At 44.7% G+C, this 20,636-nt stretch overlaps 1 protein-coding gene across 1 annotated transcript; it reads right to left on the minus strand.

Moving 5' to 3' along the window:
* Nucleotides 1-2,832: 2,832 nt before the first annotated feature.
* brdt (bromodomain, testis-specific) lies at nucleotides 2,833-19,005 on the minus strand. Its single transcript, XM_061684218.1, has 16 exons — nucleotides 18,814-19,005; nucleotides 18,585-18,722; nucleotides 17,224-17,362; nucleotides 16,374-16,486; nucleotides 15,594-15,923; nucleotides 15,233-15,361; nucleotides 14,434-14,646; nucleotides 10,606-10,781; nucleotides 10,197-10,537; nucleotides 9,188-9,316; nucleotides 8,516-8,568; nucleotides 6,241-6,295; nucleotides 5,977-6,080; nucleotides 5,143-5,324; nucleotides 4,727-4,919; nucleotides 2,833-2,898 (listed from the first exon to the last, which is right to left on the minus strand). The coding sequence occupies exons 1-16, from the start codon at nucleotides 19,003-19,005 to the stop codon at nucleotides 2,833-2,835; spliced, it is 2,553 nt and encodes an 850-aa protein (XP_061540202.1).
* Between the last annotated feature and the right edge of the window lie 1,631 nt (nucleotides 19,006-20,636).

Genomic DNA, 20,636 nt, shown 5'->3' on the forward strand with positions numbered 1-20,636 from the left:
GTAATACCCTCACAACATGTGGGCAAGGAGAGCCCCAGTCGACGATGCACTTTCAGCTATTTATTGAACACGACAGATCCACCTGGCGAATCTACGCTCCCTACCCAACAAAATGGACGAGCTCTTCTGATAAAAACCAGTAAAGACTTCGGACGTTCCGCCGCCATGTGCTTTACGGAGACTTGGCTTTGTGAGGCTGTACCCGATGGCGCCGTCATGCTTAGATATAGATCTCTGGAACTGTGTGACGTACCATCCTGTTTCAAACGCTCCACCATCATCCCAGTCCCCAAGAAAACTACAATCTCCGGTCTGAATGACTACAGGACTGTCGCGTTGACATCTGTGGTCATGAAGTCCTTTGAACGCCTCATGCTGGACCACCTCAAGAGCCTCACAGGTCCCCTGCTGAACCTCCTGTAGTTTGCCTACCAAGCGAACAGGTCTGGGGATGATGCAGTCAACATGGGACTGCACTTCATCCTAGAACACCTCAAAAGCGCAGGGACCTACGAGAGGATCCTGTTCGTGGACTTCAGATCTGCGGTCAACACCATCATCCCTGAACTCCTTTCCTCCAGGCTTCTCCAGCTCAGCATCTCTCCTGCCATCGGCCAGTGGATTTACAGCTTCCTGACGGGCAGGCCACAGCAGTTGAGGCCACCTCATCCACATGCAGCATCAGCACCGGGGAACCCCAAGGTTGTGTCTTCTCTCCGCTGCTCTTCTCTCTCTACAAGAACGACTGCACCTCAATGCACCCGGCTGTCAAACTCCTGATGTTTGCAGATGACACCACTGACATCGGCCTCATCAAAGACGGTGACGAGTCTGCATATTGACAGGAAGCGGAGCGGCCGGAGCTGCGGTGCGGCCGACACAACCTGGAGCTGAACACACTCAAGACTGTAGAGATGATCGTGGACTTCAAGAGGCATCCCTCGCCACAGCTGCCCTCACGCTGCCCAGCTGCCTTGTGTCAACCGTCGAGCCTTCAAGTTCATGGGTATTCCAGTCTCTCAGGACCTGAAGTGGGCGATCAACATCAACTCCATCCTCAAAAGGCCCAGCAGAGGATGTACTTCCTGCGGCTTCTGAGGATGCACGGCCTGCCAAGGGAGCTGTTGAGGCAGTTCTACACAGTGGTCATCGAATCAGTCCTGTTGTCTTCCATCACAGTCTGCTTTGCTGCTGCTACAAAAAAGGACAAACTCCGACTGCAACGGACAATCAAAACTGCTGAAAAGATTGTCGGTACGCCCCTACACACCCTTGAGGACTTGCACGCTGTCAGAACTAAGACAAGAGCGTGCAAAATCCTCTCGGACCCTCCGCACCCCGGTCACCAGCTCTTCCAGCTCCTTCCCTCAGGTAGGCGCTACCGATCAATGCAAACTAAAACCAGCAGACCTTCTTCTTCCCTTTCGCCATCAACTTCTTAAACAGCCAACTTACTCCATTGCAACACAATTTTATGTCTTGAGTTTGTTTTCACATTTCTGTAGGGCCATTTATAGATCACTCGTGCACTCACTGTCGTAGTCTCGCCATGCTGCACTATTTGCATATCTGTTGTTGACCAATACTGGCCACTCATGCCAGAGTAGTATCTGCACCACTTGCACACTAACTGAGGAGTATCTGCAACATTTGCACAATTGACTGCCACAGATTATCGCACTACTAGTCACTTTAAACTACGTACATTCCTTGATTGAAGTCTCGGGGCCCTTTGCACAATGGTCACTACACCGGACTATTGCTATATTAGTCATTCAAACTGCTCTAATTTCTAGAGGACTCTCCATCTTTTGCACAATTGTAAAAATAAATAAATAAATTGTACCGGCATTACCAGATTACTGGCAACCTTTTATTGCGACTGTACTAGAGCAGCTCCAACTACCGGAGACAAATTCCTTGTGTTTTTTTTTTGGACATACTTGGGAGTGTTTTCATTTTGCATTTGTGTGTTTGACTGTCAGGATCAGAATCATCTTTATTTTGCCAAGGAGCAGGCACTTTCACGCAACAACAACAACAATATAAAAATGAGCAACTAGGTGAATCCGCGGGTGCCAAACTGCAAATATCCGAGCAGTAAAATAAAAATGAAGCGCAACTCACCGAGATTGAAGACCTTCAGAGACTTCCTTCCCGCCTGCTGCGTCTGTGCAAACCACCCCGAGGCCACACAGATTGCTTCGTGAAAATAGCTTTATTATTTTCAGTAGTAAAAAAACAACAACAACAAAAACAAGCCTCTCCTCGTTCGAACGTATTCAAGGCGAAACATACGGAAGAGGCAAACGACTGCATGGCCAACAAAGTGCGGTGCGTGTCAAAGAACGAGAAGAGAACCAACGCAGTGAATGAGGAGAGGATGCAAAATAAATAGTGTTCTTTGGAAATAAAATGTCAAAGGTGCATATAGCGCACATATGGATTTAAGTCTGTGCCGTCTGACTTTGAATTTCACACACTGTGTTTTACCATCAGATGACACAGATCACAGGTTTTTGATGGGGGTGGGGGGGATGTTTCAGAGATGGAAACTCAAACTCTGATGGCACAGGTATACTTTTCCAATTGTGCGTAGTTTTTTTTAATAACACAAACATGGCGAACAAGCGCTAAAGAGAACAAAGAGTACGCCTTTTGGGGACTTTGCAGATTCGTGAAAATGAGCACAATTGCCCAAAATGGAGCAGTGCGGACGTTCCCAAAGGCAAAAACTTTGGGCGTGGCTTAGTTGTCCCAACAGGAGACTCAAGACTCTTCATTTTTCAAGTCAGTCCCAGTTTTTTTTTTTTTTTTTTTTTTTTTTAGTTTCTAGTCCAGGTTGAGTTCAAAAGTGGTCATGATGTCCTGCTGCATGGTCATGTCGATGCAAGACATCTATCAGGAAAAAGACAGAAAAAACAGAAACAAGAAAATATATTGACAAATGTTTTAGTTCTATAATGCATTCAAAACACTGACAATATATATATATATATATATATATATATATATATATATATATATATATATATATATATATATATATATATATATATATATATATATATATATATATATATATATATAAGGACAAAGTTGTAAAAAGTCCTTATTTTACATATCCTTTTTAATAAAGAAAATACAATTGGAGATACAGTGAGGCACTGGCTCAAATGTTTTTGGACAGTGATCTATTTAAAAATTGGATTTTTTTTTTTTTAATTTTAATTTAATTTTTACATTTTAATTTAAAAAAATAACGTATATGCTTGTTTTTCATTGGGCAGCAACAGTATTAAAATGTAAGTGGTAATACATATAAAACAATGTATTTTTTTACCATCTTTTGACGTTTTTCAAAAATTGGAGATTCTTGTTTTTTACTGGGCAACAACTGTATTACACATTTTGACAGCAATAAATTAAAACAAATATAAAAATTGATATATATTTTTAAAACATTTTAACTTGACAAAAAAAGAGAACTTTTTATTATAAACTGAGTAAAAATTTTGACAGCTAGTGGGCAAAAAAAGTATTTCGTCAGCCAATTGTGCAAAGAAATTCAAAATGGTAAGGATTTATAACTTTTTTTAAATGTAATTGATTCATTTATTTTTACATTAATTTAAAAACATGGAAATTAAAATGGACATTTGTTTTTCATCACACACAAAAAAAAAGAGTTACATTTCACTGTCAAAATACTTAATGTATTGTCATGTACAAATTAAAAACAAGCATCAAATTTTGTTTTATTTCCAATTAAAAAAACATTCCAATTTTCATTTGAAGTTTTTTTTAATGAAAATTAAAACAAACTTGGAAATATTTTTCATTGAGCAGCGGCAATATGTAGCAATACCATCAGGATAAAACTGATGGTTAAAATGATTATTATACTAACAATTAGGGATGTCCCGATCAAATTTTTTTGCTGTCTTTCATTTTAAGGATCTGCCGAGTCCCGATGTGATACCTCAACAATGCATCAAAAAAAGAGCGTGCATTCAAAGGTTTTCTTAAAATATGTACATACAGTACATCACGTGCGTGACTCTGCTCATCCACAAATGACACTATTGATTTATGACCATGAGCTTGTCACAAAATAATTGACACTTGTTAATCTTGTATTTCAAGTGAAGTCGTTTGAATGTCACATTTGCCAACGTTCTCTCGACTAGTTGATGACGCCTTGCCTTTATATTAGGCTTTGCAGACTTTTTTTGTAATTTTTTTTTTATTTTTTAGAAATACCGTCGGTGTGGTGTCTCCTCGTTCATACAGAGAATGGTGCAACGGGCCAATAGAATCAAGCCAGACTAGCTGTGTGTGTCATGCACGCACACACGGAGCGTGTGTCTCTTTCGCAGACGCTCATACATGTACAAAAAAACAAAAGTAACATTATGTTATACCTTTGAATTATTTTGTTACTCTGTGACATTTAAAATGTCAGAAAATGAATAAAACCAATCTTTTTCCACCCTCTCGATCAGCCGAGAATCATGTGGTCGACCCTGATTTTTAATCTCATGATGTGATCGGGACATCCTTACGAACAAGAGTTACATGATAACTAATATACTGTATCTGGTTAAAATTTGTGGCAATGGAGTGAATTCCCGAGGAGGAGTTCAGATACGAGGCCTGGAAATGACCCTAAAATGGCCGCTTGAAATCAAAACGGCAGACGTCTGACGTGTTTCTGGACACTGACCGCCTCTCTCCTGCGACGCTCCTGCTCCTTCTTTCTGGCCAGCTCCCGCGCTCGACTCAAGGGGGACTGGGCGCTCCCGAGCACGGTCGCCATGGGCGACGTCGGCTGCTCGTGCGTCGTCGTCTCTGCGAGCGGGACGGCGCCGCCCGGAGACGAAAGGTCCCCTTTGCTCGATGGCGGATTTTTATCCAAGCTGGAGAATAGAAGAGTATAGAAGAGTAGTAATTGTATTTTTACACATTGCAAAAGCGCCGGCATACATCTTAAACCATGTATTTTTTCAAGGTAATGTAAGATGAGCTTGAAATGGTATTCAAGTGTTTTGGGATCATAACACTGTTGTTACTATTAACAGGCAAACGCTTTGGGAGGAAATCAATCATGAGCAAATGGTTTCTATTGGATGGCCGGAGTACCTGTTTTCTGGCACCTCCAGCTGCTTTTTCTTCTTCTTCAGCACCTTTTCACGCTCCTCCTTCTCCATGGCGGCCTTCCGGAACTGCTGGAAGCTCTCTTTGGACGACTTGATGGCGGTCGGGACGGCGGCCGACTGCCTTACCAGTCGGGCCCATGACTCGGCGTTTTTCAGAACGATGTCCTAAGACGAAGAAAGAAAAACGTGACAGTGCCATGGTTACCACAATATAGATGTAACGTGCGCACAAAATATGAATTTGTGGCCACGGAATTGGTAGAATGTGTACAAGAAAAACATATTTGTGGGTTTAATATCATTCCCACGAAAAGCTTAGACATCAGGGAACTACAAACTGCAATAATACTGCTCTACTTTGCCGTTTCTGGGGAAGGTGCACTCCATTTGTGTACCCAACTGGACAGGAATTATAATTCCTCGATAAATAATTATGGTATTTGTATTTCATACACATTTTAGAAATTTGTGGACACAAATTCAAATATTGTGGCCACAATTAAATGTGTCTTAAATATTAATTAGTATTTAGTATGCACATTAAACCTACTTTCCGCTCACAAATTAGTATTCCAAGTGCACGTTATACTTATTTCGTGCTCACAATTTAGCAATTTGCGCGCACGTTCGAGCTAAATTGTGACTTCAATAAAAATGTTTTTGCATGTCAAGTCTGTGGCTTACCATGTATTCTGTGGGCACGTTATAACATGCACACAAAATGCCAATTTGTGGCCATGAAATAGTTATATCTATATCGTGACTACAATTAAATTCCGTCCATGTCATGTGTGTGGGGCCTCTGTGGGAAACATACCTTTTTAGGTGTTTTTTCCTGTATGGTTTGTATGTTGGGAGAGTGAGAGGACGACGATACGTCGGCCACTTGACTCTCAGGAACATCTTGAGGGCATCTGGAATCTGAAAGAACACAAATTCCGTTTTGTTCCAATATTAATGAGCGGTATATTTATCATATTTGAATACAGTGCTATTTGTTACTGGAGAGAGAAACTGAATTTCTTCCATATGCCCTTGATTTAGCAGATTTGACAATCCAAAGTTTTGTAAGCTGACTTGCCAGATGCGAGGTGTTCTCTGAGCGGACCTTCCCTCAGCGGTGACAGCAAGGGGGCCTAAAAACAGGCCAACGTCGTTACCATACAGTACGACTAAAAGTGTCAATTGCCCTGTCCAAAAATATAAACCCTCCCATTTTTCATAAGCTGAACTCAACGCTCTAAAACGTTTTCTGTAAACGAAGGCCTATTTCTCTCTTGTGGTCAATATTTTTCACAAATCTGTCTAAATCCGGCGGCACGGTGGACGACTGGTTAGAGCGTCAGCCTCACAGTTCTGAGGTGCGGGGTTCAATCCCCGTCCCCGCCTGTGTGGAGTTTGCATGTTCTCCCCGTGCCTGCGTGGGTTTTCTCCGGGCACTCCGGTTTCCTCCCGCATCCCAAAAACATGCATTAATTGGAGACTCCAAGTTGCCCGTAGGCATGACTGTGAGTGTGAATGGTTGTTTGTTTGTCTGTGCCCTGCGATTGGCTGGCAACCAGTTCAGGGTGTACCCCGCCTCCTGCCCGATGACAGCTGGGATAGGCTCCGGCACGCCCGCGACCCTAGTGAGGAGAAGCGGCTCAGAAAATGGATGGATGGATGTCTAAATCCGCATTCTGAGCATTTCTCCTTGGTCGAGATCATCCTTCCACTTCACAGGTGTGGCATATCAAGATGCTGATTAGAATGCATAAATATTGCACGTGTACCTTAGGCTGCCCATAATAAAAGGCCACTAAAATGTTTTGTCAACAAAACATTCCATCACTTCCCAATAAAAAGCACGCATTTGCAAATTATTATTTTCTAAAAGAAATAAAAAGGTATTTGTTATGGGGATAAAAACTAATAATTTAAACTAGAAAGACAGAGGTTGGTCATTGACGACAGAGGTGTCCAATAAAAAGTATGCAATTCTATACGTATCGTCAAAAATCTTCATGATTAAACAGGTATAGTCAAAATATTTTTGAAAAAGATTTATTTTACTTGTTTTCAAGTTCTTAAAAAAAGGGGATGCTTGCTTTTCATTTCACAATGCAAAATGTTCAAAACACCGCTAATATTTAGGCACATACTGTATCGCAAACAAAACAAAACCCATACCTCCAATGTTTTTTCCCCCCCTTTACTATCCGAAAACATTGTTTTGTTTGGATTACAATAATAAATAATAAGACAAAAAATTATTTGCTCAACATGTTTATCAATGTTACCTGAAATCCAGAGGTGGCCCAGACCAGTACAGTTTCAGGGGACAGGTCTGTTAAAAACATTATTACATACAAACAAAAAAACAAATTTACAGATTAACTACAAATGTATAATATGCAAGTTAAATACTACTGAACTGTACTTAAATAGGTACTGTGAACATGCTGACGACAGCGACGGAAGACGATTTCCTTACTAAACTAGTACGCGTTTCTGTGGCGTGATTGTTGCCTATCTTGAAACTCTGGATGTTTTTTTTTTTTTTTTATAGATAATAACGAGTGAAAATAGTGAGGTTAGATACATTTGAGTAGGCTTGTTTTGTTAAACTCTATGATGTAATGCTTGGCTGCAGAAGGAAGGCAGCCGCATGAGACTTCTTTGAGGCAAGTGCGTGCAGATTCATTTCCGCCTGTACACACTGCTTTAGTGAGCTCGTTGTATTGATTGCATCGCTCACCTTTGAAAACCAGTTTGGGAAGATGATATAACACAGGTGTTTGCTTTTGTGAAATTAAAAGCTTCTTGTATGGTGGTGGCGTCATGTGACAGCGGCAGAGTTTTGATAGGCACAGCTGCCTGGCACTGTGTTCCTACCATTTTGATCAATGACTATATATAAAATATGAGTAAATACTGCCCCTTTATCAGATAGTACATTCCTTTGTCAATATTGGCGGCGTATCGATTTTGGCAATGAAAAAGGGCAATTATTGACCGATTGCTCCAAAATGGATTGATATTGGAAATGACTGCGGTTTCATTTTCTTGAGCAAAGCAACATGCACAACAACAAACATAACGAGAACTTGTTAGTGATATAGAGATGCTATAGGGTTAGTGAGGAAAGGGGAATTGCCAGCTATAAGCGTCACCTGGAGGGGGCAGCATCATCCCGCCTTGACGACCCCGGTGCCGTTCGGTCTTTGATAGTGTGGCGGCAGCAGCTCGAGCAGGAGCGTGTGTGTTACCACAGCGCCCCCTGTGGGTCCAACTTGCTACTGGCAGCCTGCAGCGTGACAAGCAGCGGTTGGCATCCTCGCAGCTCAAAGCGTCAACAGCCACAAGGAGACGTTTACCTTTTCATCGAGCTTTTTACATCTGCCTTTAGCGCTCTTCTGGAGTTTGGCTGCTGGGGACAAGCAACATGCAGTTTAGATGGAATACAAAGCAGATATTCAATTGCGGATATTAGTGTGTATTAATAGGCATATTTTGTAAGGGTGTTTAAATATGGTCCCAGGGCCGCATATGGCCTGCTTTGTAGTGTTCGAAAGAACAAATCTTTTTAGTGAACATACTGAACTCAATCAGTTTATGAAATGATTCGTTGTTTGAGCTTGGCTGCTGCCGTGAGCGACTCGGCTGAGAGCTGAAACGGAACTGCTGCAGCGTTCTGTCACTCACTTCTGAATCTTCGGGGAATGACCAATGAGCAGCCAGCGTGCAGGTGGGGGCGGGACTTCACTAAATGTACAAAAGTGATTTGTGATTCGCCAGCATTGTCATTCATTTCGGCTAAATGACCAGGATGGAGGTCAGTCGTCTAGATTAGCACAGTGGTTACGATTGTTTTCATACTTTTATTAAAGTAACAACTTGATAAAGGCACTGGAAGGCACTTTCAACATGTAAGCATGTGTAGTTATTTCTAAAATATCATATTGTTCTTAATGTCTATAAAAGTGTGTTACCATATAGCAACAAAAGTAAAAGGAGGGTCGCGGGGCGACAACAGCACAGAAGCTCACCAGACGACGAGTGACCACTGTCAGAAGACGGCGAGCTGCTGCTGCTGCTACCGCAGGAAGTGGATGACGAGCTGCTGCGACTGCTGAGCGCTGACGGGCAGATGAAGTCAGGAGATGCAGCTCTTTTGGCTGCAAATGAAACAATTTAGGCGTAAAAATTTTATTTGCAAAATCATTCTTTCCCGTTGGTCTTCAATAACCCATTATTGTTCTTTATTTGATAGTGCTCGATTATTAAACAAAACCAAACAACTGCTGCAAATAAATATGTTCATCAGAATATCCATCCATCCATCCATCCATCCCTCCATTTTCTGAGCCGTTTCTCCTCACTAGGGTCGCGGGCGTGCTGGAGCCTATCCCAGCTGTCATCGGGCAGGAGGCGGGGCACACCCTGAACTGGTTGCCAGCCAATCGCAGGGCACATACAAAGAAACAACCATTCGCACTCACAGTCACACCTACGGGAAATTTAGAGCCTCCAATTAATGCATGTTTTGGGGATGTGGGAGGAAACCGGACTGCCTGGAGAAAACCCACGCAGGCACGGGGAGAAAATGCAAACTCCACACAGGCGGAGCCGGGGATTGAACCCGGGTCCTCAGAACTGTGAGGCTGACGCTCTAACCAGTCGTCCACCGTGCCGCCGTTCATCAGAATAGGTTAAAAAAAATAATAATAATAAAAATTTTAAAAAAAATCCAATGAATTGATAATGATTAGGTTACTGACTTGGTCCGCAACATGTCAGAAAACGGAAAAAAACATTGAACATTTTCTGATTTTGATTAAACACAAAAGATGACCAGTCAGCTTTAATGAAGACTGCAAAAATCAGATAATGTTTACTGTTGAGGCTGAAATGTAAACATGAGAACAATCGTAAGTTAAACAATGGCTCTAAACAATTAATCGATTGTCAAAATATTTGATCGATTAATTGTTGCACCGCTGAATAAATTCATTCCAATTCTAATGTGTCACAGGAGAAGGTGGAAGCTTCTCTTACCTGCTGCCTCCTTCTTCTTCTTCACATCTGGCGGCCGTTTACCGAGCACCTCCAGTCTCCTCGCGTCCTTCAATCTCCGCCAATGCGTCGCCCCCACACGTTTCTCCAGCTTTTTCCCTGCACCACACGTCTTCCTCTGACAAGCCACTAGAAAGCTCTGCAGGCGCCGCTGCGTGGACGTCTTCAGCTTCTCCACGTCCGCCGACGGGGCGTCGCAGGCCTTAATAATGCTCGCCAGCTTGTCCGCGGGCAGAGCGTCCAAATCGAGCCTGAGCTGCTTCTTCTCCTTGTAAGTCAGCGGCGTCGGCGCGGCCCGGATCGCAATGTTCCTGTTGCCGTGACTACACAAAAGGCTCACATCAGCACCAAAGCGCACACGCATCAAAAACTTAATTTAAAGGTTACGGACAAAGCAGAACTCTTGATGCTTTTCTCCATGTTACGGTTATTTTTGGCCGATTTGTCCTTGAGTCGAGCGATGTCCTTTTCTTTGGCTCTTTTCTCCTTCTTCAACTTGTCCTTTTTCGTGGGTTTCATCTGGGGGTCCTGCGTGAGTCTCCTCAGCTGGTCACTCACTGCTTTCAGCTGCACACACAAGAATGAAGAATGAGCAACGTCCCCATGTGGGCCACGTTCAGAATCATTCGCTCAATCCCTTCTCCCCAATCACGAGATAGAGATTATAGCAAACGAAAACCTCAAATTCACCTTCTCGAGACACTAGGAGATAACAAAAACAAACAACAATTATTATATTTAATGTAAAAGTTAGGAATTTGCCCTCTGAAAAGTATTTTCTCAAGTGTTTAATGAATCTGTATAATGCATGTGTGAGGAAATGGACTTTGCTACCATTCCCTAACTTATTGAGATGTAGCTATACAGTGGTGCCTTGAAATACAAGTTTAACTCGCTCCGTGACCACTCTTGCATCTCCAAACACTCGTACCTCAAATCATCTTTCCCCACTGAAATGAACGTAAATCCAATGAATCCATTTCAGCACGCACAAAAAGACCACAAATAATATATATATTTTTTAAATAAAGAAAGCATGAACTGATGACTCCTGCTCGGATGGGAGGCGAAACGTCTTCTATGACGACCAAAACAGTCCATCCATTTTCTACCGCTTATCCGAGGTAGCTTTAGCAGGGACGCCCAGACTTCCCTCTCCCCAGCCACTTCATCCAGCTCTTCCGGGGGGATCCCGAGACGTTCACAGGCCAGACGAAAGACGTAGTCTCTTCGGCGTGTCCTGAGTCCTCCCCGGAGTCTTCTCCCGCCAAGACGTGCCCGGAGCACCTCACCGGGGAGGCGTCCGAATCTGATGCCCCAGCCACCTCATCGGTCTACTCTCAATGCGGAGGAGCAGCGGCTCTACTCTCAAATCCTCCCGGATGACCGAGCTGCTCACCTTATCTCTAAAGGGAGAGCTGGGACACCCTGCGGAGGAAACTCATTTCGGCCGCTTGTATTCAGGATTTTATTCTTTCGGTTACAACCACAGCTCGTGACCGTAGGTGAAGGTAGGAACGTAGATCGACCGATAAATCGAGAGCGTCGCCTTTCGGCTTAACTCCTTCTTTACCACAACGGACCGATACAAAGTCCGCATCACTGCAGACGCCGCACCAATCCGCCTGTCGATCTCCCGTTCCATTCTTCCCTCACTTGTGAACAAGACCCCAAGATACTTGAACTATTCCATTTGGGGCAGGATCTCATCCCCGACCCGGAGAGGGCACGCCACCCTTTTCTGACTGTGGACCACGGTCTCAGATTTGGAGGTGCCGATTCTCATCCCAGCCGCTCCAGTGAGAGTTGGAGATCACGGCTTGATGAAGCCAACAGAACCACATCTGCAAAAACCAGAGATGCAATACTGAGGCCACCAAACCGGACCCCCTCTACGCCTCGGCTGCGCCTAGAAATTCTGTCCATAAAAGTTATGAACAGAATCAGTGACAAAGGGCGGCCTTGGCGGAGTCCGACCCTCGCCGGAACGAGTCCGATTTACTGCCGGATATGTGGATCAAACTCTGACTCCGGTCGAACAGAGAGCGAACAGCCCGTATCAGGGGGTTCGGTACCCCGTACTCTCGAAGCAACCCCCACAGGACTCACTGAGGGACACGGTCAAACCCCTTCTCCAAGTCCACAAAACACATGTAGACTGGTTGGGGGAACTCCCGTGGACCCGAGGACCCTGCCGAGGGTGTAGAGCTGGTCCACGGCCAGGACAAAAACCACACTGCTCCTCCTGGATCTGAGATTTGACTTCCCGACGGACCCTCATCTCCAGCACCCCTGAATAGACCTTATCAGGGAGGCTGAGGAGTGTGAGCCCCCTGTACTTTGAACACACCCTCCGGTACCCCTTCTTAAAAAGGGGGACCACCACCCCAGTGTGCCAATCCAGAGGCACTGTCCCCGATGTCCAAGTGACGTGTCAACCAGGACAGCCCCACAACATCCAGAACCTTTAGGAACTCCGGGAGAATCTCATCCACCCCTGGGGTCCTGCCACCGAGGAGGTTTTTAACCACCTCGGTGACCTCAACCCCAGCGATAGAAGAGCCCGCCTCAGAGAACCCAGACTCTGCTTCCTCATGGGAAGGCGTGTCGGTGGAATTGAGGAGGTCTTCGAAGTATTCTCCCCACCGACTCACAACGTCCCGAGTCGAGGTCAGCAGCGCCCCATCCCCACTATACACAGTGTTGATGGTGCACTGCTTCCCCCTCCTAAGACGCCGGATGATGGACCAGAATTTCCTCGAAGCCGTCCGGAAGTCTTTCTCCATGGCCTCACCGAACTCCTGCCATACCAGAGTTTTTGCTTCAATGACCACCAAAGCTGCATTCCGCTTGGGCAGCCGGTACCCATCAGTTGCCTCAGGACAAAAAGGCCCGATAGGACTCCTTCAGCTTGACAGCATCCCTCACCGTTGGTGTCCACCAACGGGTTCTGGGATTGCCGCCACGACAGGCACCGACCACAGCTCCGATCGGCCGCCTCAGTAATGGAGGCGCGGAACATGGTCCACTGGGACTCGACATCTTCCCCCACCATCAGAGCCAACTCACCACCAGGTGGTGATCAGTTGACAGCTGCGCCCCTCTCTTCACCAGAGTGTCCAAGACATGCGGCCGCAAGTCCGATGACACGACCACAAAGTCGATCATCGAACTGCAACCTAGGGTGTCCTGGTGCAAAGTTCACGTGTGGACACCCTTATGCTTGAACATGGTGTTCGTTATGGACAATCCGTGATGAGCACAGAAGTCCAATAAAAGAACACCGCTCGGGTTCTGATCGGGGGACAGTTCCTCCCAATCACGCCCTTCCAGGTCTCACTGTCGTTGCCCAGCACAATGATGGAGTCCCCAGCGGGAGTGCTCTCCCGCACCCCCTCCAAGTACGCCAAAAAGGGTGTTTTGTGCATAGGTACAAACAACAGTAAGGACCCGTCCCCCCCACCCGAAGATGGAGGGAGGCTACCCTCTCGTCCACCAGGGTGAACCCCAACGTACAGGCGCATCTCCAAACAAAGATGAGTGAAAGATTTCATTTAATTTCCACTGAAATTTTGGAAAACATTTACTGTAGAAAACTTAGGGAAGCTACTAATTTGATGAAGTTTTTATTTAACTTTTATTTAACACGGGAACTCTCTGCAATTTCAGAATAAAAGAGATGTCCATTGTCTAAGATTTATATAAAAAAAAAAAAAAAAAAAAAAAAACCTCTGAAATGTTGCAAATCTGAAAAGCTGCCTAATAAACATATACTTAAAGGCATTTAAACAAAGTGTTGGAGTTTTCCCACTGATTTTCCCTTTTACTGTAAATGAAAATCAGCTCCAAATATCGGTTATCGGCCTCCTTGACTACTAATAAGCGGTATGGGTCCTAAAAAAACAACAACAAACAAACCAAAAATAAAAAAATAACACACATAGGTCCATCTTGACTGACAAGAAAAATACAGAGACAATTTTGAGCAAGAAAGAGAGAGAAGAAAAAAAAATAAAATAAAATAAAAAAAAAAAGTTGTGCTCTTTATGCAGAATACACATGGCCCAAAAAGCGAGGCACAGGCCGTACTGTCGGACACTTACAGGTGACTATTGTGCAACATTTTTTGGAGGGGTCGACTAGTCACAATTTTTTGTGAGGGTTCAATGTATGTCTTGTAGGCACAACAAAACAGAGGTCAGGGGTTAATCCGACAGACCTTCTCCTCCAGGTTGGCCAGTTGCGTGGAGACCTCCTCTGACGAACTCTCCGTGTCAGAAGAAGAGCTCTCGCTCTCAGAGGAAGAGGGAGTGGCCGAGAGGGAGCGACTTCGCACGCAGTCGCCTTTGGGCTTATCGAGCCCACGAGGCGCCGCCACGCATCCCTGCGCCGGCTCCTGCGGAACCTTAGCGTAGCGCGCCTCGAAAACCTCCTGGTTGATGACACGTGGACATGTTTAAATACACTGGGTCCACAAAGTCACTTTACATTTTAAAAGAAATTGATCGGTTATGTTAATCTGATTTGTTCTAATCACTCTGTGGTTATGAAAGGTTAAAATCACATTGAGTTTGCATTTGCAGCACATTGGGGACTGCATGCTTGTAGGTTTCCGAATCAAACTTTGCCAGACCGGTGGATTGGTAGGAGAAAGCCCAATTTCCTGGTCACCTCATTGACGATATATAGTGGATAGAAAAAGTCTACACGCACCTGTTGTAATGCCAGGTTTTTGTGATTTATATATTTTTTTAAAAATAATAAAAAGAGCAGGATAAATCATTTACATTTTTTATCCAACATTAATGTGACCAATAACCTGGACCACCAAATAAAAGTGCACACACCCCCTGTTCAAAATTAACCAATAACATTCAAACACAAACCTGCCACCATTCAAAGTGCCTCTGATTAAACACCCCCTCAGAATCCAGGTGGTCTACTAGGGTTTTCCTGACATGTTTTTGTTTCCTAGCAGAAGCCTGAAGTTTTTGTGTCAACACCACACAATCACCTACCTGCAGCTTCCGGGCCATGTAGACGACCTCGTGTGCGGGAGCGTTATACTTGTAGCAGTTGGAGAACATCAGCCTGACGTCGGCAGCAAACTCCTTATCGACGGTGTACTCGCGCTGCTCCATTTTTTTCTGTTGAATCAACTTATGCGGTAAAAATAACTAAAAAAATAAAAATAACAAAAATAAAAAACACAACCCGCCCCAGAAAACTTAAACAGACTCATTTACATTTTCCAACGCTTTTTCTATTTTTGTCTTTTGGACATTTCCCCCCCCCCCCAATCCTATCTTAAATACCCTTTAAACTAGCTTGCAACCCTAACACAGTCTTGGAATCCCTGGCTTGAAGCCTTTAACTTGCCTTGATGTTGCTGAGGTCCATGGGCTGCTTGATGATGTCGTGGTAGTCGTGCAGCGCCAGGGCCACGGTGTCCACGGGTGTATAAAAGGGCCACGCGTAGGCGTAGTGCCTCTTGGAGAGCATCTCCTTCAAGATGGCGTCGCAGTGACGCAGCGGCTCGGTCAGTTTGGCCCGCTTGTCTTCCAAGTCGCTGAGGTCTTTCTTTGGCGCCTTGATGGGCCGCCCGCTACCCGTCCTAGCAGATAGCACGAGCGCTGCCGGCACTTCGCTGACGCTGCTGGTGACCGCCGAGGGGGTGGCCTCCAATTTTCTCTTCATACCTTTTTTGATCTGAATGTTTAAAAAGGAGGAAAACAAATACCTACCGCCATTAAAATGACAATACTGTATGTTGTAAGGATTCTCACCCAGCATGCTGCGGCACATTAATCAGTCCTGCCAGGATTTTGCAGGCTTTGTTTGTGACGGGTGCATGCTTATAATGCTTGATTTTGTGTCAGCATTTGATAAAAATTGCAATACTTTTGTTTTGAGGAAAGAGTAGCTTTCTACTTTTTTTTTTCTTCTTTTCTCAAACACACACGCAGCCCTTTACCAGTAACCCTCTGCGAATGGTGGAAAAGCCGCAAATAATTGACATGAAGACTCTGTGTAACACTCTGCTATCAATCACGGCTAAACATACAGTAGCTCCTCACTGACAGACAACTGATTTTCTGTTAATACCGATGTGATTCTTGGCGTGTGTGAGCTGGTGTCAATGCACCGTTTTCCACTTACACTTTCATCCATCCGAGCTGAGATGTGCACAGATGACACTGGGCAAGGAGCATCTGATGGGATGATCGTCACCGTGTGCTGGAGGACCACGTCTGGTCTTCGCTTCAGTGACCCTGCTGGAGAGTCGGCGAATGGCAAGAATAAATAAACTCAGTCACAGCCCAGGACACGCCGCAGCGACCGTGTCTCTCGATCTTCCCTGCTAAAGCTGCTGCCCCCGCGACCTGACCCCAGATGAGCGAAAGATGGATGGATGGACAGTCACTTTTACTTCACAAACGTCCCATCTTTAGAGGTAGTATTAGTGCCCTAACGAAGTCGGGACGGCGGCTGTGTGAAAGGAAATATTGCTCCCCAGTTATATCGACATTCACCCACCGCAGCTCCACTATACTGCAATATTTTTGGGTGGAATGTATATACTTGTCTGTTGCGGAAATCCCTGTAATATTGCAGAAATTGGCGGTTTATAGGAATCGTTTTTCACTGCTGTTTCACTGAGAATGCAAGGTCCGTGTTAATATACTAGCTATCAAACGCCATACCTTGGGTATTACTCCCATCTAACACTAATCAATGTGCACTGTGCAGTACTTGCAAATGTTTTTTGGGGTGGGGGTGGGGGCAGGAAAAGGCTGCGTGAAATGTACGACCCCCCCCATTCACGTGAAGGCCAAATGTCGCCACACGTCTAATTATCTTCGTGTCGAACGCCGTGTTGCTGTGTGAAAGCATACCGACGCTTTGATTGGCGTCTATGTGACTGACACTCAAACGCCAGCCTCTCCCTTTGTTCCTCTGATTTCTGTGCGAAAGAGGTCGATAGTAAATATGCGGTGGAGTCATTTACCAGCACTGCTCTTCTTCCCTTTGACTGCTTCCTTTGCGGCGCTTTGCAGGACTTCACATTCGTCTTTGGGCATTTTGGAGACTTCGAGCAGAAAAAGCTTCTCCAGTGTCTGCGCCATGAAAACGATGTCGTCTCCGGGCTGAGGAGAGGAAATATGTAGACTATTAAAAACAACATACGGTGCGTCCGGAAAAGTATTCACAGTGCTTCACTTATTACAGCCTCAGTCCAAATTTGATTCAATTTAAATTCAAGCCGATGTTAATGCTCTGAACTTCCATCCATTTGCTGAGCCGCTTCTCCTCACTCGGGTCGCGGGCGTGCTGGAGCCTATCCCAGCTGTCATCGGGCAGGAAGGAAGGGTACACCCTTAACTGGTTGCCAGCCAATCGCAGGGCACATACAAACAAACAACCATACGCACTCACATTCACACCTACGGGCAATTTAGAGCCTACAATTAATGCATGTTTTTGGGATGTGGGAGGAAAGCGGAGTCCCAGAGAAAACCCACGCAGGCACGGGGAGAACATGCAAACTCCACACAGGCGGGGCCGGGGACTGAACCCGGGTCCTCAGAACTGTGAGGCTGACGCTCTAACCAGTCGTCCACCGTGCCGCCTGCTCTGAACTTTAAAAATAAAATCTTTTGACTTGATGCTTGGTATGTGCTCTGATATCCACTGTAAACTGTGGTGCCCCATTTTGACAGGTGTGTGCCTTTCCAATCAACTGAATTTACCTTATGTGGACTCCAATTAAGATGATGTTGGTCATTTCTTAGTTGTTGATTTTCAATAAATTCACAAATGTAAAAAAAATAAAAATAACTTCCAATGTTGCCATTTTGGAGTGTTGCGTGCAGAATTTTGAAGTGAAAATAAATGTATTCCATTTTGGAACACGACTAACAGAATCAAATGTGGAAAGTGCTGTGAATAATTTCTGTCCAGTACTTGCAAAATATTGTGCTCAAATACATTTACAGTGTGTTTCTAAACCCCCAACGTTTGGGCTTTACTAAATGCTTTCATAAATTCACGTCCATGGAATCTATCGCCTGCTCAAACTCACCTGTGCGCATTTTTTTGTACTTTTTTCTGAAACACAAGTCAGCGCGAAAGCGCTGTCTAATAGGAAAGTAGTACATTGGAGTATATTTTTAACAGTTACGTTTTAAGAAGAGCCTGAAATTATCAACTGTTTGGGGATCATAATTAGTGACATACATCAGTCTTATAAAGACAATTATAAAGATTTGAGGTGCATCAATTAGACACTCCCCCCACTATTCGCAGCAGGGTTACAACAGTATCCCTGGTTTACTGCATAGCAGGCATGTACTAGTAACATAGTCTTACCTTGTTGTACATGTAGCAGTTAGTGAACATGGTGTGAAAGTCTTGTACGCATTCCATTGCGTTCCAGTAATATTTGTTCTGGAGTCGCCTCTTAATGGTGCCCATATCCATTGGAGTCTTGATAATTGTGTAATAATCCTGGAAATGCAGCAGAGTGAGGGGAGAGCATGACAACACAATCCGGCGGACGGGATGCGGCGGGTAAAAGTCGGGACGAGGACTCACTCACGGGAAGACGCAACGAGACGGCATCGACGGGCTGGCGGAAGGGCCAGGAAAAATGGTGGCGCCACAGAGCTTTGAACACCGACTTCTCCAGGTACTGCAGCTGGTTGGTGGTGCGTCCCGGTCGCTTCGCGTTGACCACCTCGGGCGGGGGCGGGTTCCCGCTCGCGCTGGGACAGACTTCCGCGCCGGACATGGCGTCGCCCAGAGGCCATGAAGAGGGGGGGGGTCTCGCATGCGGCTCGGCTAAGACGAGGCGCTTGCCATCACGCGCCCCCCTGGAACGGGGAGTGAGGGCTTTCAAAACCACGGAATGGCTGGAAGGGGACGTAACCATGCGTGTCAGGAATATGAACTCCTACGATTTTTTTTTGTGTACCACTGCCCTGTGTGAAAGGTACAAACAACAAATACATTGGAAGTTGGCCTGTTTATTTCCTTCTGTACTGTAACCATTTGCTCTTTTCACTCAGGGCTTCCACATCAAAGACGCAACAGTGGAGCCAACAGTTGTTCGCCTGTACCTTTCACGCAAAACCCAGCTATGGGAAAATCGGGATACTGCCGTTTTTGTTTTGGGGGGAAATACACCCTAAGCCTAGCTTTCCGCGGTTTCCTTTCAGACAACCTGTCACATAGCTTTGCCCCTTTTTTGCCACTCTGTGTGAAAGGAATCAACAGAGAATGGAGGGAAATTTAAGTCCATTTCAATGCTGTAGCCCCTTTCACACTGGCCATCTAAGCAGCTTCAGCCAATTTTGCAGAATCTCTGTGTGAACGAGGTACTGCCGCCCATGACGTCATACAATTTTAGACATTTGACAGTTTCCAAAAAGGTGCAGCTTAATTTGTGCAAAACCTGAATGCATGACATTAGAGCTGCGCAATCTATGGTTTGAGCAACATCATCGCGATGTACTGTACGTGTGCACAATAGTCACATTGCAGGGTCCTGCAATGTCAGTGTATTCCTTTGCAGTGAAATGTCAAATGTAATATTCATAAGTGACCACCGGAGGGACCTGCTTTGCGATGCTAGTGAGACTTGAACTGATGTTAAAGTAAATTATAACCCTTTAAACTACACAGAGAGCAGGCCAGTGTGTTGAATACTTCTCATCGGCATTTGTGAAAAGGACAAACCAAGGCGCACACAACTCAAATATAGAAATACTAAATCATGTTAAAACAAATGTAAGATATCATTGATTAAAAATTAATTGTTTTAGTAATGTGCTAATGACTATACAGTATAACTGCGCATGAAAATAAATGTTTACTTGAAATCTATAACCTGCCTAATACTACAGTGCATTTATACAGGTAAATGTCATACAAATGACTCAGTATAGTTTTGTGATCTACTGAAGCTACTATAAACTAACTGTCCAAACAACACAGAGGGAAAAAGTAGCGTGTGCTCGTTTTCATGTCACAAGTATGATTTTCTCCCAATATCGTGCAGCCCGACATCACATTGATGACGGTGAATCAACGAGCGGTCACCTGTTACAGTTACAGTAACACCCCTGCTCGAGTAAAGTAGGAAAAAGAAAACAAACAAAACAAAAAACTGGTATCAGTCGCCAAGGCACTTTCAGCCATTTATTGAACAGGACAAAAAGTCAAAGACAAATACAAAATGAAAATACTGGGAAAGAGCATGGAGCAGAGCGGCCAATGGGATGGAATCCAGCCGGACATCAAGCAATAGGCCACGCCCCTTTAAGGCACACATCAACACAAACGCACGCATGTGCGACTTTCGGCTCAATAACACTTATAAAATCATTTTTCCACATTTTTAATTCTGTTTTTACATTTTAT

This window comes from Phycodurus eques, chromosome 8, assembly GCF_024500275.1.
Source record: "Phycodurus eques isolate BA_2022a chromosome 8, UOR_Pequ_1.1, whole genome shotgun sequence".
In the NCBI taxonomy this organism is placed as follows: domain Eukaryota; kingdom Metazoa; phylum Chordata; class Actinopteri; order Syngnathiformes; family Syngnathidae; genus Phycodurus; species Phycodurus eques.

Bases quoted from the DNA above. Each gene is read 5' to 3' on its own strand.
- brdt (XM_061684218.1), bottom strand. From the start codon at position 19,005: ATGTCCGGCGCGGAAGTCTGTCCCAGCGCGAGCGGGAACCCGCCCCCG. The intron at 17,363-18,584 runs GTAAGACTATGT...TCCTCTCCTCAG, and splicing joins ACTGCTACATGTACAACAAG to CCCGGAGACGACATCGTTTT. The intron at 10,538-10,605 runs GTCCGTAACCTT...CCTTTTGTGTAG, and splicing joins AGCATCAAGAGTTCTGCTTT to TCACGGCAACAGGAACATTG.